Source organism: Eubalaena glacialis, chromosome 1, assembly GCF_028564815.1.
Source record: "Eubalaena glacialis isolate mEubGla1 chromosome 1, mEubGla1.1.hap2.+ XY, whole genome shotgun sequence".
Classification (NCBI taxonomy): domain Eukaryota; kingdom Metazoa; phylum Chordata; class Mammalia; order Artiodactyla; family Balaenidae; genus Eubalaena; species Eubalaena glacialis.
The window spans coordinates 167,742,908-167,761,419 of NC_083716.1; the positions used below are offsets into that span (position 1 = coordinate 167,742,908).

Here is an 18,512-nt window from a genome sequence, read left to right on the forward strand (position 1 = left end):
TTCAGAGCATCTTTTACTTTACATTACAATCTCTAACAGCAGCTTGATATACTAAAAAGAGGATAAATGGCTATCACAGAACTAGAGATAAAAGACAGTAGATGCCTATAGAAATAAAATATCATTTATATGCTTGCTAAAAGTAAGAGGATTTAAACATTATCTTAACCAAACAAAAGTCGACATATCTTCATACTTTTCCATATGGCAAGTCAGTATGAACATGTTAAAATCTACAAAGCTTAACAAAAAAAGCAATAACGACCAACAATATCAACTACAGTCACATTTTTTTTTAAAGATATAACTTTTTTATTGAAAAACATGTTACTGGGGTCAAAAGTACTTTCAACTTTTGTATTAAAATCACCTAGAAACAATAAACAGCAAAATCACCCAGAAACTTTCATCCCATCTTCAAATACAAATGCTTTATGTAAAGAAAATGCTGTGAACAAGTTAAAATTATCTAGGGAAGATTAGGAAGCACTGGCCTAACAATATTAATTATTTTCTCAATTAGGAAAAATAAACTGGTAAAAACCCAACAATTAGTGCAGTGTCCTAGCCAGTGCTTAAATCTACTGCAGTGTACCATTTTTATATTATTAATTACATACATTAGAGAAATAATGCTAGGGAGGCAGAATTTATCACCCAATAAGTGAAAAAGATTCGTTAGCTGACAGCTGTATTTCATTCACACAAAATAACTTAAAGGCATTTCATTCTTCCTGTGCTTTCTCTTTAAACTGTTTATTAACACCACTTAAAACACATCACTTTCTTCAATCCAAAGACTCAAATCTAAATGAGTAACAGTTGTTTACCAGCTACCATTTGTGCTCTGAGTGATGCTGGGGGGTAGGGAGAAAGGAAGGTACATCAAGCTATTTTAGTTGGTAACATTTGAAAGTTTATAGTTTTTAACGTACTTAATGTCACGTTAAAATGGTTAAAATGTTTGATGTTATATATATTTCACCACACTATAAATACATACAAGTGCATGGTTTTAATGTTGGTGAGTTGCAACACAACATTACCAGTGTAAATTAATTGATGTATTTTTATCGAAAAGGAGTTTTTTAAGTGATTTTTTTTTAAAAGAAACGATAACACAACACCATGCTGATCACAAGGTTCCTTCTTCTGGGCTTGGTCAGCAAGAATCCTAGTCAGGAAAGAGCTGTGCAGGTGAGACTTACCTACCATTACTTTATTATTGAGAACACCTGAGCCACGAGTGACAAAAATAAAGCCTAAAATTACTAAATTTTATTCAAAAGACTATTGTGGGGTTTTATTTTGGCCTAACTCTTACCCAAAAAATCCATGAAAGTCTAACAAGATTAACCTTATTTTACAAAAGAGAGATTGGAAATTTAAAACACTCAGAGCCAAGCAAATCTACTTCAAGAATCATATTATGTTTTTATGACCTTCAGAAGATAGGTCAAAATATTTTTCCTTGTGATGTCTAAAAATTATCTGCTTCTTAAAGTCATCAAAATATTCTGCCTTTTTTCTTTTTTTTCTTTTTTTTGTGGACCTGTTAACAGGATTAAAAACGGAAAGCGGTTTAAATATTCCTACCTATATAACTTGTATGACTGTGCATTCCACAAAACAACAGTTCCATCAGCTGCCCCTGATACCAAACAAGTGGAGTCTGGGGAAAACCGGCAAACCCTCACGGGGCTACCACTGGGCTGTTCCATCACTGCCAAAGTCTGTCCGTTTTGAGTATCCCATAAGACAGTGGTACCATCTGTTGAACATGAAGCCAACATATGTCCTGAAGGGGAGAAGCAGCAGCAGTGGACAGCATAGGTGTGAAACTTCAATGGAGAGTGTGGCAATTCACTGAAGTCACCCAGGGAGTACAGGCGAATTGTTTTGTCCAAGGAGCAAGTGGCCAAGAGGGAAGAGGAGAAGGCACAGCAGTTGACATCATCATCATGATCCACTAATGTGTGAATTAGTTTCACCATGTTCTTTATTTGAAGTAAAATATCCTGCAATTTTTAGACAGATAAAGGTTACTTCATCCTAGGAATCAAATAAACGCAACTCAAATCAATATAAAAGAGCCAAAATCAATTAACTTCCTCGATGAAAGCTCCTACATTCACATTTTTAAAAGACAATATATTATACTGGGGGTTAGAATAATTTGGAGAGAAATAAAACATTTTAAGACTATAACCTCTGATGACTATCACAATCACCAGTGCCATACCAATAAAATTCCACAACTCCTGAAAAAGAACCTAGTCAAATAACTTCAAACTGATTTGACACTGAACATCCAGAACCTTGGGTATCTATTTCACCTTTGAAGACTTTCCCTTAACTAACTGCTACTCAACACTGCCTCATTCCACATCTGCTAATCTCAGCTTAAAAAGATTTTTCACTACTTTAACAAACTCTGCTGCTCCTTCCACAGGATGGAGCCAAGGCTATTGCTCTGCCTTTAAGATGCAGAATTATATAGTTCACTCATAAAAAAGGAACAAAAGGTTTCATTCACAATTTAAGTGGCAGTGTTGAAAGCTATCATGTCATGGTTTGTCATCTTGTCTGACAAAGAATAAAAAGATATAAAAGATTTGAGGTGAAGAATCAATGTAATAAATCAAGGAAACCAAAAAGAAAGAGTGGCATAAAATGGACTTAGCTGGTCTGCACCTAAGAACAAATTTACAAATTTAGAATAAAATCCAAACTCCTCACCAAGACTTACAAAACCCTACATGGTCTGTCTCTTGCTTGCCTACTTCTCAGACCTCAACTCCTTCCACTTTGCCTCACCCTCCCTCTTTCCAGCCTCCCTGGTCAAAAGGATTACACCTAAGATATTCACAAAGTGGTTTTCTTATGCTTAAATTCTCTTCCCCTGCTTTTGAGATCTAATTTCGCATTTTGATTTCAATTTCAGTGTCCTTCCTCAGAGAGGGTTTCCCAGTCTAAAGTAGCCCCTCTACAGGCAAGCACATCACCCTATTTTAATCCTGAGTGTAGCAATTACCACCCTCTGACATATTTATTATTTATTTGTCTCCCCACACTAGAAGGTAAGCACCAAACCAACAAAGATCGGGTCTGTTCCGCTCATTTCTGTATCCACAGCATGTAAAACGTAAAACAGTATCGGCACCTAATATGGTCAAATAAATATTTGCTGAATTAACATTTTTCCCCAAATCCAGTTCTAGGCTTTAGACATTATATGTGAATATAATACAAAATGATTGGATAACTAAAAATAAAGCTACTAATACTAAAAAAGAAAAAAGAAAAAAAAATCTGACAGTGGAAAAATGGTGTAGAACGAGGCAATAATCAGCCCTGAAGGGAAAGGCGTAACTTCGAATTGTAAAATTCATAATACCTTGTTCTAATATTATTCACAGAAATCTTTCCAAATAGATGGAGCGAGCCTTTTCCAGCATTTATCTTATCCCAAAAGTTCAGCCTCTTTTCTCAAACAAACTCCAATGAAATCTAAAAAACCAACCAACCAACCAACCACCAAAAACCCTGGTAGATTACCGCCTGAGGTGTTGCACTGGAAACAAACGCCATCAGGCGGTGCTTTCTAGGGAACTCCCAAATCCCAACTGTGCAAGTGCACACGGGTAATTTTCCAAACAAACCTCCTCACCCTTGTGGCGCTCAGCTCTCTTTGCAGTTCGAGGCCCTCGAGTCGCAAGGACAGAGACGCAATCAGCTGAACTCTTTGTTTTGAAACGCGCTCTCAAGTCTACCGCTACCTGGTGTGGGCGTCCACTTAAACCTCAGCCCTCCATCCGAACACTCAATTTCCGGTCATATCCCGGATCAACTCGCCAGTGTGAACACACGCATACCCATCTAATGCAAGGCAAACCCGAAATGTGCCAAGAATCCTCCAACATAAAGCTCGAGACCCACTCCCACCGCGCCCACGCGGGGACCAAGGATTTGCCCAACTCTGAGAGCCAACCAGGCCTCAGCGGCCCGAGCGACCCGCGGCAGGAGCGCGGCCGGCGGGGAGCAGGGCCTTCCGGGGAGCGGGGCCTTCCGGGGAGCGGGGACCGGCGCTCGGGTTGGGGGGGGAGGGGTGGAAGCCAGCTGGAGCTTCCACGCCCCGCCGGGAGGAGCCGCCCGGCTCCGAGACCGAGGCCGCAAAACCGTGCATCGCTCTGGTCAAGGTCTCAGCAGGACCCTGTCGCGCGCTTATAACCTGACGCCCAGAAACGGAGAGTTTAGACACCTTGAGCGGGGAAGCTCGGCGGGCTGACCCCAGTCAAGGTCCCCCACCTGCCTCCGTCGCTGTTAAACTGGCCCATGGGCACCACCCCTTTCACCTCGAAGACCCACGACGCCCGGAATCAGCGTTCAGGTGCCGGCTAGTGGCGCAGGGCACGTGACGCGCAGGTGAGGCGGGCGGGGCCGACGCCGGCGGACGTCCTAAGGCAAAAGGAAGGCCCCGCTCCCCCGGGAGGCGGCCTGCGCCGCGGCGCATGCGCGCCCTTCCGCCTTCTGATGACGAGGTTTCTAAAACCTGGCTCTAGGATTAAAAGGAGTCCGGACTGGGGAAGAACCTTTAGTTGAAATTTTTTTCTGGTTGCGGAAGCTGAGCTCTCAAGGTCTAGCGAGTGCCTGAAATGTGATTTTAAAGGGGGCATTATATAATGCCCCCTTTAACTCTCCAGTTACTACAGCTCAAAGTTTTTGAGCCTCCTTCCTCTGCTCTATTTCTTTATCCTGCTCTGCCTATTCCGTGACCTCCCTGATTGGTCTTTTCTGTTTCGGCCAGCTCTGACCTCAGTGGTTCATGACTTCTGCCATCGCCTTTGTGCTCAGGTTACCCAAATCTGTCTTTCCAGGACAGGCTGCTGGAAAGGATATCCAGGATATCCTGCTATCACCTGAACCCGATGTGCATTTCTTCTAGCGTTTCCGAGCGCCTCCTAAGCTCACATGGAGCTTACACCGTGGTTTCCACGTGTAATTGATTACGAAGTGGTTTTGCCAGTCCCTTTTGAGATTAAAAAATTGACCAGAAAAAAGTTCCTAGGCATGCTAACACTTAGGAACTAAGTGCACGTCACAGTATTGAACCATGTTCAGATTAAAATCAAAGGTACAAAGAGTTTTCTTCAGCGAGGAAACATTAAAAAATTACCAACCTGAGGAAACCAAAGTCACATATTTGAAGAGTAATAACCTAAAATACTCAAATTTAAACATGAAATTGAGATCGCTGGAGAAGATTTGTAATGAAAAAGACAAAGGGAAAAGAGATCAAAATTCATGATTTTGAGATGCTCCTGTGATTTTTAAATTGATTAACGAGTGCATTATGACTGACACTTTGAAACCTGATTACAGGCCAAAGTACTACCAAAACAGTATTTTTCTAAAAGTAACTTTTTGATTGTATAAATAATAGAGCTCTCTCTAGGAAATATAGAAACTATAAATAAGAAAAATAACTAATAATCACACCACTCAAAAATAAGCCACTCAGATATAACATTTACTTTCAGTCTTTCATGAATAATAATATCAATAATTTTACAAAAAGACCTGCAAACTACCTTTTTCAACTTAAACTTGTATCCTGAGCATTTTCCACGTCTAAAATTTCTCAGTAGTGTAATTACTGTTTCTGCCTAATGGTCCACAGCCCCAGAAATATACCATAATTTATTTAACATTTTCCCAGTTGTTTCAATATTTTTGTGCTTATTATAGATAATACTGGATTCAATGACATTGTACATAAATATTTACTTTAATGAAATTTGCTAAGGAAATTGTTAGAAAGAAATGAAATTACTGGGCATAGGAGTGTAAATAGTCTTAATAAATATTGCCATATTGCTTTTCAGAGAGGCTGTATGGTTTCACCTCTCAGCAACATATGGTGGCGCCTGTCTCTCCACATTCTTGACAGACTTGAGTAATTTTTAAAAATTTTTCACTAATTTGATGGGTAAGATTGGTTATAATATTCTTCAAGTAAAATATGTAAAAGAAACCCCTGACTACACAGGCCAGTAATTTAGCATGGAGATCTCAAGCCCTGTATGGTCAGTTTTGCAGGACAGGCAGTTTCAAAGAGGGAAGCTTTATTGTAGCTGGTCTCTAGTCTGTGAATTTGCAATTTGGGAGATGTTAATTAAAATATCTTGGCAATATATTAGAGAAACATTTTAAGAATTTATAGAGATCTTTGATCACATGAGTGAACTGGTTATCTTATTACACAGGACAGAGTGTCAAATAGTTGGAACTTTGACTTGGAACATTAAAGATTTGACTATTTTATACATTTTTTGCTCTAATTATGTAACTGTGGTCAATAATTAATCCTGTTTTATCATTAATTTCTAGTTTTGTTCCTTGTAATAATGCTTCTTGGGGAATATAGAAAACAATTTAAAGTGGTATATTTAAAGGAAAACTAACTTTTCAGTTAAATAATAAGCAATACATGCTCTCCAAATACAATCCAGTGGGAACAGAATAGGTGTGAATCAGTTAGTGAGTCAATGATTATTCAAATGTTTAGTTGAGAGTAACCAAGAACTCAAAGGAGAGAGAGATGATAGGCACTGAAGTAATTAGAAAAGGTGGGTGTAGGAATGGGTTCTAAACAGGCTTGAAGTGTGGGCCAACTGAGGGATGAGCTTGGGAAATACCCAGTTCCACAGTAAATATTCAGGAATGCATTTGGGTTCTGCTTTGCAGGCAAATAAGGCCAGAGTTTCCAGAACAATCAGGCAAGGTAGAGTACAAGATGTAAAAAACTCCCTGGAAGTGTTCAGTTTGCAAAAAATGTATCAAGCTCAATATATATAATACATGCATTTGTGTTTAGTGTATATTAAACTTCAAAAAAAGTTTCTAAAAATATCCATGAGAATGGCCCAGGGATTCTCTCATACTGATGCAATCATTCACTTTCCACACCTGGTATTATCCACAGCACTACCTCCCAGTAGAGAGGAAGCTGTAACTGGGTACAGGCTGTGTTATCTTCTGCATTATGGAATAGTCTCTGAGTTCCCTTTATCCTTTGCCATTAAATAGACTTTACACCCTCTAACTGGCCATGTTTCCATTAATCCACCCATAGTCCTGGATGCCAACAAAGTAATAAGAGTTCGCTAGAGTTCTTTAAGTTGGTGTTTCATACAGATAGAAGAAAGACCCAGGGGCTGCCAAATGAGGATGAGGAAGGCTCACACTGGGCACAGTGAGAGCTGCCTGATGATAGAAAACATACATGTAGCTAAAAATAAGCAGACAAGAAAGAAATGTGATGACACTTGGTATCTGTACATGCTAAAGAAATTTTGCAGTTCCATCTATGCCTTTTCTTCCTCTTTGGTACAAGAAACATTCTTCTTGTTTATGGATTTTTAAATTCCAATTTCCTATAATTAAAATTTTTCTTTTCCTATTTCTTCTGTGTCATCTTCTCAAATTCTTTATTTTCCAGTAGCTTATTACTAATGCTCCACAAGAGAATTCAAGATTTAAAATACAGTTTTGAAAAAGAAACCCACATTTTTACTTTCAGATTCCTGGTTTTTTATAACATAAGAATATAATAGACATTGTATAATCAAATTCACTTGATAATAGCCCAACTTACAGAATTATTATTAATTCAATCTCTTTGTCATAGGTCTATTTAGATATTCTCTTTCTTATTGAGTCAGTTGCAGTACTTTGTATCTTCTAGGAATTTGTCCATTATCACCCAAGTTATCTACTTGGTCCGTAGTATTCACTTAAAGTCCGTTTTTGTTTCTGCAATGTCCCCTCTTTCATTCCTGACTTTAGTAGTTAGTCTTCCCTCTTTTTTCTCAGTTGGTTCAGCTAAAGCTTTGTCAATTTTGTTGATCTTTTCAAAGAACCAATTTTGGGTTTAATTAATTTTTTCTATTCTCTCTTTTATTAATTTCTGCTCTAATCATTATTTCCTTCCTCCTGCTTGCTTAATGCTTTGTTTGGTCTTCTTTTTCTGTTGGAAGGTTAGGTTACTGATTTATGATTTTTTTTTCCATATAGGATTTACAACTATAAATATCCCTCTAACCACTGCTTTGGCTGAAGCCCTGTGATTCTTTGTATTAATAAAATCTACCAATCTTTTTTAGGTCGATCACAATTTGGGTCTCAATAATAGCATAAAGCATTGTCCCCACAAATCCATATCAGCCCAAAGTTTTACTGGGTCAAAATGCACTCCAGCCCCTCCGCTTTCTTATTGGTTTTGTGTTTTTCATCATGAGGTTTCTCAAAAGCAGTGTCTCCCCTTTGAACCTAAGGTAAAATATATTAGCAGTCTTTCCTGACCATGACACATTACTACAGTTCAATCTACTTACTTTGCCAAGACCCTCTTAATCTTTTATCACACTTTCTTCAATTGTGCATTTTAGTTCTTTTCCAGGACCCCTTCATAAGTGATGGGATATAGAGAGGTACGATATCAAGCCCTACTGGGCCTATTTTTTTCCTTCTAATCCAATGGTTTAATAGCCAGTCTGCATCAGGATAGCCTAGGATATGAGGCAATTACAATGAACCCTAATATCTTAGTGACTTAAAATAAGGTTTATTTCTTGTGTATGCTATGTGTCCATTGTGAATTGGTAGGGAATTATGTTCAACATAGTTAATCAGAGACCTGGGCTAACAGAACATGAGTCATTTTGAGCATTAATAGTAGCTGTGCCAGAGGGAGAAGAGAGAAATTAAGTACTTGGCCAACAAGATGCACATGATAATTATATCCAGATCTCTTTGGCCAGAACTAGCTTGTCTAATGGCCTCACTCAACCACAAGGAGTATAGGAAATACAATTCCATCATGTGCCCAGGAAGATAAGTCTTTGATTTTATGGTATTAATGACTATACCAGATGATAGGTACTGTCCTCTTAGAAAGGAAATGAGATCAAAGCTAGAGTCCCCCTTGAAAGGGAATGAGATCAAAGTTAGAGACCAGAGGAAAGCAATCTGGAGAATTACAAAGAAGTTTTACTTTGTACCAGATAATCCATTCTTTTTGACCTATTTAGTTCACCTGGGACGTCTTAGGTCTTTTATTATAGACATGAGCCTCTTTAACACGTCCCAGGAAGCAGCTGTATGCTATCAGAACATTACTAGGCTTCAAGATATGATTATAAGTAATATGACCTCATATATCATGAAATATAATCCAACATATACGTGTAATAAGAGCTATCCTTTTCAAAGCAATCATTTTGGAAATTCAAACATTTATTCCAGCATAGCTGCTACCTAAAAGATATTTAGAACCTGGATTTTGGCATTGCTTTCAGAGAGTATAGCTCATTCTTTTGAGTATCTTCCTTGATGGGAAGGCTTTATTGACAAAGTTTTATTGGGTGCCATTAATATGTCAGAATTATACTAGATACTGGGTGTTTAAAAAATGTGTAACACAATCTCTTGAGAAGCTGTGTCAGGTGAGAGTGGGAGATACACAGCCCATAATAGCAATACCCTTAGTTATGGGAGAATATGAATTCTAGCTGCTCACAGGAAATTTGAGTGGAGGAGTAAGAAAGCCAATTAAATCCATACATAATGGACAATTATCTCTTGTCGTAAAATAAGAGCATGCCGATAAACACATGACTCATGAAATGTGCAGAATTCCAATCAGATGGCTAGAAATAATTTTAAATAGGCAGAACTGGAAAATGTGATAATCAAGAAAGCTGAGATATTTCAGTTTCTCAGGAACAAAAAATGGGGATAGGCACTGCTGGAACGCAGTCCATTTCTCCAAGGACGTCGTTGTTGAGCTGTCAAGGAGAAAAACTACCATGGCTTCCAGTTCTTTGACAAAACCTCAGATGCGTGGCCTTCTGGCCAAGCATCTGCAATTTCATATTGTTGGAGCATTCGTTGTCTCCTTGGGAGTTGCAGCTTTCTATAAGTTTGCTGTGGCTGAACCAAGAAAGAAGGCATATGCAGATTTCTACAGAAATTATGATTCCATAAAAGATTTTGAGGAGATGAGGAAGGCTGGTATCTTTCAGAGTGCAAAGTGATTTTGGAATATAAAGAATTTCTTTGGGTTGAGTTCCATGGAAGTTTGTCACTTACCTGTGTTCCTGAACTATGAACTACTAATATCTGGGCTAAGGAATAGTTTCTCATGATAAATAAACCATTAACAAATACTGTGGACACTAAATTTTTGTGCAGTTACTCTTGCTGATACATACAGTTCAGGGTACTTGCATTAGAATTGTTCATATCATTAGAATTAAATTAGAACTTAACTTATTGAAATCAAGTTATCGTCGTAAGATTCATAATTTTTTAAAATTTTCATTGTTTCAGGACATTTTTGATTCCTCTCACATTTTGTCCATTTCACTGAGGTAACTGCCTGGGCCATGGGTTTAAGGGGTCTGCATGAGCCTACATGACTACTATACTGTGGGCTCTTAAAAGGAACAGAGACTTGCCTTTCCAATAAAACGTCTTTGGACTTCATTGTCACTGGATTGCCCTACCAGATCCAACCACTGGACAGATGTAATAGTAGGTAATTAAAATTTAAGGTTCTTTACTCAGTATTACTTTATTGAAGACCTAACTGTACAATATGGAATATAAATCTAGTCTAGAAAAAGTTGTGTTATTTAATTGGAATTGCGATTGAGTAATGTCTGCTAATTTAGAGTGTGGTAATAACATTTTTTCAGGGAGGTCTTAGGACCTTTCTCCCCTTTAATAATTGTGGTTTTGTGTGATCAAAGTGATACTACAGAGAGCTTTAAGAATTAAGTGTATTTTAGCCACAGCTAATTTAATCACCAGTTCTTTTATTATGTTAACAAAAATATTCCTGAGTTCCAATGATGTAAACTGTAATAAACCCAAGTATCAGTGAAAAGCTGAAAAAAAAAAAATGGGGATAAGCATCATGGAACAGAGAAAAAGGGGGAGTTTGAGGGGTAAAATATGCTGTTTTGTATGTATTGTCCAGCAAAGAACCCCAGAAGTTGTCAGATAGAGAGACTCCATTGTGGTTTGCTGTGTTGTGGAGAAGGGCTGATCCGCCTGCCCTTACCATGCCTGGATAAAACACTCCCAAGTGTATCTCATTCTCATTGTGTTGAGTCTATATGCTCACCTAGTATATTTCAGATAATTTAGTCTCTTTCTTAGATATCATGACACTGGAAACCTGGACACGGTACTTTAGCTAGTTGAATGGAATCTTTCCTATTATAATTTAGTTGATATTCTGGTTTATGCTTTATTTAGTGTGACTGGTGCACATCGGCAACCACCTAAGTCTGATCAACTTTGGAGGTTGTGATAACATCATGTCCAGGCCTAAAAGAGAGTAGGTAAGTCACCAGATGCTATTGTACTTTACTAACCACCCATCTCTCCTTAGTGCCTTCATAGCTTAGTGATAACAGCATGGCTTGGGGCCAGTTGACTGTGAGTTTGAATCCTAGCCCTGACAACTAACCAGCTATGTAACCAAACATTTATAAGCCTTGGGTTCCTCATATGTCATATCTCATAGGACTGTTCTGAAGATTAAACAAAATGCTGCACATGCAGTATTTAGCCTAGTGTTGTATACATATTAATATCACTTTCTCTGTGCAACTGTAATAGATAGGTGTGAGATCTCTGGGCAATGCAAGCACAAAGAAATTATTCTTTGAAGGGCCATCAAGAAGCTCAACTTTTACTGGTGGGAGCAGGCATGCATATATAATTTGTTATGATATGATGTGATAATGGCTCTGATAGTAACAAAATTCTATAGGAGTAAAAAGTAACTGCCACCTGGGGGTGGAGGGTGGGAAGGAGAATAGAGGAAGGTGCAAATAATAGAATTTAGCAGGTGGTGGGTAGGTATACGTTGTGTTCTGGAGTTATTTTGTGGGATGAGTAGCCAATGTAGGGAAGAGAGGATGGGGTTATGATAGGACAAAAGACTAAGAATAGGCTGAGGCTAAGTCTGAAGAGCCTTTAATGCTACACAAATACCTTTTTAGCAAGAGACTGACAGAATCAGATCTGGGTTCAAGATGGCAGAGTGGTGGACAAAAGGAAGATGACTAGACTGATTTCAAAACTTGTTACAACAATGGAAAAAACCATTGGGAAAGACGAGAGAGCCCAGAAATAAATCCTCGCGTATATGGTCAAATGATTTTCAACAAGGGTGTTGAGACGATTAAATGGAGAAAGGAGTTTTTTCAACAAATGGTATGGCAAAAGCTGGATATCCACATGCAAAATAATGAAGTTGGACATTTACTTTATACCATGTACAAAAATTAAGTCAAAATGGATCAAAAACCTAACTGTAAGAGCGAAAACTATTAGAAGAAAACATAGGGGGAATGATTTATGACTTGGATTCGCAATGATTTCTTGCATAGGACACCAAAAACATAGACAAAAGAAAAAAACAGACAAATTGGACTACATCAAAATTAAAAATTTCTGTGCATCAAAGGATATAATCAATCAACAGAGTGAAAAGGCACCCCATGGAACGGAAGAAACTGTTTGTAAATCATATATCGGATAAGGGTTGTTAATATTTAGAATATATAAAAAAAAACTCCTGTAACTCAACAACAACAAAAAACAAACAACTTGATTTTAAAATGGGCAAAGGACTTGAATAGACACTTCTCCAAAGAAGATGTGCAAAAGGGCAACAAGCAAGTGAAAAGATACCTATCACTAACCATCAGGGGAATGCAAATCAAAACCACAGTGAGATACCACATCACACCTGTTAGGATGGCTACTATCAAAAAACAAAAATAAACAACAAAACAAGTGTTGACAAAGACGTGGAGAAATTGGAAACTTGTGTACTGTTGGAGGGAATGTAAAATGGTGCAGCTGCTGTGGAAATCATTACGGTGGTTCCTTAAAAAATAAAAAATAGAATTACCATCTGATCCAGCAATTCCATTTCTGGGTATAAACCCAAAAGAATTGAAAGCAGGGTCATGAAGAGATATTTGTACACCCATGTTCATAGCAGCATTATTCACAATAGCTATAGAGTGGAAGCAACCCAAATGACCATCAACAGATGAATACATAAACAAAATGTGGTCTATACATATATGATATTATTATTCAGCCTTAAAAAGAAAGGAAATTCTGAGACATGGTACAACATGGATGAATCTTGAAGACATGTTAAGTGAAATAAGTCAGATACAAAAAGACAAAAAGTAGAATGGTGGTTGCCAGGGGCTGGGGGAAGGAGGAGTTACTGTGTAATGGATATAGAGTCTCAGTTCTGGAATGGATAGTGGTGATAGATGTGCAAAAATATGGATCTACTGAACACCACTGAACTGTACACTTAAAAATGATTAAGATGGCAAATTTTATGTCATGTATATTTAACCACAATTTTTTTAAAAAGGGAGGATGGCTAGAAAAAATGAGATACTGGTACTTAGAAAATGATGAGGCCTAAACTAGTATAGTGGCAGAGGGAATGGAAAATTGGAGATAAATGTACACCATAGGAATTTTAGAGGAAGATTCTTCAGGATGTCATGGAGAGATGGGTAAAATGAGAAGTCCAAAGGAATTCTGAGGTTTCCTACCATGGGTGGCTAGATGTATGTTGATTCTGTTAACCATGGTATGGAATACAGGGGAAAGAGCAAGTGTGAAAAGTAGGAAGACAATGAGATCATTTTTAGATTGTTGAGGTTGTGATATCTGTGTCATGTCCTCAGATAGAGTTTGAGGTCAGAAGAAGAATATAGTGTGTATTTATTGATACAGGAATCATCAATGATAAGTAAGCCTGAGGTTTTCCAACTTCTAGGCAGACTCTGAATGTTATAACTAGGGGTTTTATGCTATTTTTAATGACCCAAATAGTCTCAAGTGAATGGCACGTGTGCCTGTAATTATGGTGTACAAGGTATTATTTTTTTAAATGCCATTGCTTTGTAAATAAAACTCTTCAAGCATTGCGACATGGAAATAACAACAATAACAGTTGTACATAATAGTGAAAAGATTGGGAACTACTATAGAGGTAATACTTGAATCTATATGAAGATGAGTAAGGAATGTAACTTTTATTCCAAGTTTACATAAGGCATCAATCTGTTATATTCAAAGCTGGGTTACCCCACATTATAAAATGAAGTTCCTTTCCACTTGTCTTTCATATAATGTGACTCTTAACTTACCTTAAGGATTGAGACATATTTTATGCCATCACAGCACCAGTCCCATAATGAAAAACATCAACACCTAAGGATGAACTGCAATGAAAATCCTCTCCCTGTGGAGGATACTGCATCACATGCTGTAAAGTGCTGAGTTAATCAAAATAATGGGTAAGATAATAAAATTAAGACTGTAGCACATCCAGATACTAAATCTTTAGCCAGGGTAATTGTAAGGCTAGCTTCATTTCTTACTCTTATTTCAGGACTTAGTCTTGTGCTGTAGTCTAATGTCTAAAAACATTTGTTTTATATATTTGGTTCAGTTGCCTGATTGCTTACAGCAGGAGGCTAAAGATAATTCCAGTTCCTTCCTCATGTACAGAAGTGAACTTAGTGTTCAATATTCTTTTTAGATTTTGATTCCAAAGCAATGTAACTATTTCTAAATAAACTAGAATGCATTCATCTCTTAAAAATTACCATCTTGTTATTATTCCATAATACTACCAATGCTCAAATTAGTTTTGGAATATTTTGGTGAGAAAATGCATTCAAATAATGTTCAAAGTAATCAAGAAAATCAGTCTTATCATGTTCTGAGGAATTTTATTTGAAGGCCAAAGACCTTCCCAACTGAAGCTTACTAAGTTTGCTGCCAATGCGTAAATTACTTGACCTTTTTGGTATTGGTTTTGTCATCTGTAAAATGGGCTATATCCTGGCCTATATGAATGGGGCCCTCTGGAATTGTGCAGCATGTAGCCTGAATTGCTGCAAAGCAGTAGCCCAGGCTATATTAAGATGCTTTCATCTGAAACAAAATATTCAAATCAAAATTGCTTATGCAATAAATTATCTCACCTAGCAAAATGTTCAGAGGTAGTGTGGCTTTAAGATTAATTTGATGGCTCATGTCATCAAGAACCCAAGTCCTTTCCATCTCCCTCACTTCCCCCATCTTCAGCATTACTGTTATCATCTCTCAGGTTTGTCTCTGCATAGCTGAATGATAGTTGCAGTGGCTCCAGGCATCATGGCCTCCCATAACCATCTCCAAAGACCAAAAGGGACAGAAATTCTCCTCTGAACAATTCCCCAGAAGACTTCTCTCATATGTCACTGCCCAGGATTGTAACACATGCTCATTTTTTAAGCAATCACTTTCAACAGGAATGGAATTACCATGATTGGCTTACTAATTAAAAGATTTATCCTCCTGGGGCTAAAAAAGTGCCCACTTTCCCATGAAGTTTATGGCCAACCAACATCTACAGAGTGGATGGAAGGAAGAAGACAAGACAGCCAGCTACTGAATAGGCAATTAAAGTGTCTTCCACATGAAAAATACCTATACAATAAAAAGCTATTTAACTTAAGTGAAATAATAGATGTGAAAGTAATCCACAGCTCAATTATTATGTAAATGTTATGCCTCAACCTTTAATCTTTAAATGGCATCATTCAGTATATTCACCAGTTATATTTACCAGCTAAATTTACCATACTTGGTTTGTGACTTTTTAAATGTTAAAAAAAGCACATTTTTTTGCAGAGATATTACGATCTATAGATAAGGAAGATGACAAAGATGTTAGTCTTCCCAAATTCTACCAACCAGAGAAAAAAAGCACTGTTAATGTTTTATACATCCCTGCAGAAAAAAAGCACTAACATTTTAGTATATGCATCCCTGCAAAGTTTGCCCCATGCTAAGTGCATTAAATATATTTTAACAGAATTACTATACATACTATACTATAACCAGCTTTTCACTTAATTTACCAATATTAATATAGATTTTCATGATAATTTTTAATGGCTGAATAGAATCAGCCTTTGTTTTTTGTTTTTTTTTTTTAAATGAGTTTCAACATATTTCTTTAGCACTGACAGTTGCCTTTCCCAGTCTGCTGCTGCTTAAGAAATTCCTAATTGTTTTTTTTTTTAAGTTTTTAAATTTCTATTTATTTATTTATTTATTTATGGCTGTGTTGGGTCTTCGCCTCTGTGCGAGGGCTTTCTCCAGCCGTGGCAAGCGGGGGCCACTCTTCATCGCGGTGCGCGGGCCTCTCATCATCGCAGCCTCTCTTGTTGCGGAGCACAGGCTCCAGACGCGCAGGCTCAGCAATTGTGGCTCACGGGCCCAGCTGCTCCGCGGCACGCGGGATCTTCCCAGACCAGGGCTCGAACCCGTGTCCCCTGCATTGGCAGGCAGACTCCCAACCACTGCACCACCAGGGAAGCCCCAGCCTCTGTTTTTAAACAGTCACTTCTATATTCAAAAGAATTGAGATTTGCTATAATGAGGATATTCAGAAAAGCAATGCTGAAGAGCTGTAAACATAGCTGAAGAATTAGAGGAATCACTAGATGAGAACATACCTTTCAAGGCCTTCCACTGTCTCCATACAAACCTGCCATGTAAATGTCTTGTTAGCCTTTGGTGATGTAATGACCTTGCTGAGCTTTCCTTTCATCTCAGCGCAAGGTTTATTCCCAACTGGCTATAAGCCTTAGGTCTCTTTCATTCACTACTCAATCCCTCTTCAAGATTCAACCACATTCTTTGGTATCCATTACCATGATTATTAGGGCTATTTTTTAATTTTTACTTTATTTATTTATTCAATAAACTTATTTTTGGCTGCGCTGGGTCTTCGTTGCTGCACGTGGGCTATCTCTAGTTGCGGCAAGCGGGGGCTACTCTTCACTGGGGCGCGTGGGCCTCTCACTGTGGTGGCTTCTCTTGTTGCGGGGCACGGGCTCTGGGCACGCTAGCTTCAGTAGTTGTGGCTTGCGGGCTCTAGAGCACAGGCTTAGTAGTTGTGGCGCACGGGCCCAGTTGCTCCGCGGCATGTGGGATCCCCCCAGAGCAGGGCTTGAACCCGTGTCCCCTGCACAGGCAGGTGGATTCTCAACCACTGCGCCAGCAGGGAAGTCCCAGGGCTATTTTTTATTAAAGGACATGGTAAAGAGTTTGTTCAGGGAGAATAAGGGCACTCTTAGAAGTCCAGCTTGATACTTAAATTTTTTTTTTTAATTTCAAGAATGAACTACATACAACTTATAGTATACCTCACAATGCTTTTATTTAGTCATCCAAGTGAGAACAACCCAAATGACCTTCATGTGTATGGTCAGGGTAGAGATAGAACAAATAGATCTCAGATATTAATTTTGCTAAGGTGCAAAATTCTCTTCCAGTGAAGGTCCAGAGGATCCAAATTATCTTTTCCTTTAACCCTGCCTTTAGCCAACTTGTTACCCATCACACTTCCAAGCACTGCTTTTGCTACAGTAACTCATAAGTCTATATAAGCTCCAACAATACCTAAGAACTCTCAATATTTTCTACTCACCTCCATTTACCTGAGCTTTTGCCTGCTCATCTCCTGAATGTTCCGTCTCCTGAATATCGTTGGCTGAATATAAAATTTGGGGCAGTTTTATATTCCCTAAAAAGCAGATAGGGTTAGATATGATGTCTACATAAAACAAAAACTACGAAAAGGCAATCAAAGTTGAAGCTGCTAATAAGATTGGAGAAATTGCCGATATCCCTCAAAACATGGTATTCAAATTCAAAATCTGTAATAAATTGTTAGTGAAAATTAATCCAAACAAATACTGAATACTGGTTGAGAAGTAGGGGGAAGAATCCTCTTCCACTGCTAGTAGGAGTGTAAACTGGTGTAGTCATCTGGAGGGTAGTACGGCAATAGCATGGAAAGTTAGAGTGCACATACCTAACAACTTGGGGATTCTCCCCTACATATAGATCCTACAGAAACTCTTACCACAGTCTGTTAGTTATCTATTGCTATGTAACAAATTACGCAAAACTGAGTGGCTTAAAACAACAATAAACATTTATTATTCCACAGTTTCTATGGGTCAAGAATTCAGGAGTGTCTCAGGGTCTCCTGTAAAGTTGCAGTCCAGATGTTGGCCGGGGGTCCTGTCATCTGTTTAACTTCAGCTGAAGGATCCACTTCTAAGATGCTGCTGTCACATGGCTTGCACGTTGGTGCTAGCTGTTGGCTGTCCCATGGGGCTGCTACAGTGTCCTCAACAACACCGTCGTTGGCTTTACCAGGAGCAAGTGATCCAAGAGAACAAGGTGGAAATAGCAATGTATTTATGACCTAGTCTGGGAATTCACACGTCACTCTGCCACATTATGTTGGTCACACAGACAAAACCCGATACAATGTGGGAAGGGATTACACAGGGGCATGAATCATTTGGGACCATCTAGGAAAC

The 18,512-nt window shown here is 38.3% G+C and overlaps 2 protein-coding genes across 6 annotated transcripts in view; one reads left to right on the top strand and one right to left on the bottom strand.

Annotated features, from left to right (window-relative positions):
• Nucleotides 1-4,517, bottom strand: part of WDSUB1 (WD repeat, sterile alpha motif and U-box domain containing 1) — a 73,370-nt gene extending 68,853 nt beyond the window's left edge. The window contains exons 1-2 of one of the 5 annotated variants that reach the window (XM_061200577.1): nucleotides 4,356-4,517; nucleotides 1,597-2,018 (exon numbers count right to left, since the gene is read on the bottom strand). In XM_061200577.1, the coding sequence (XP_061056560.1) occupies nucleotides 1,597-1,994 (398 nt within the window). In that variant the 5' untranslated portion in view covers nucleotides 1,995-2,018; nucleotides 4,356-4,517. Of the gene's footprint in view, nucleotides 1-1,596; nucleotides 2,019-3,670; nucleotides 4,013-4,261 lie in introns of those variants that run through there. The other 4 variants (XM_061200557.1, XM_061200547.1, XM_061200567.1 and 1 more) reach the window with 4 other exon arrangements.
• Nucleotides 4,518-9,808: 5,291 nt separating this feature from the next.
• Nucleotides 9,809-10,212, top strand: LOC133097997 (cytochrome c oxidase subunit 6C-like). The gene has a single exon (XM_061200601.1). The coding sequence runs from the start codon at nucleotides 9,870-9,872 to the stop codon at nucleotides 10,095-10,097; it is 228 nt and encodes a 75-aa protein (XP_061056584.1). The 5' UTR covers nucleotides 9,809-9,869; the 3' UTR covers nucleotides 10,098-10,212.
• Nucleotides 10,213-18,512: the final 8,300 nt, after the last annotated feature.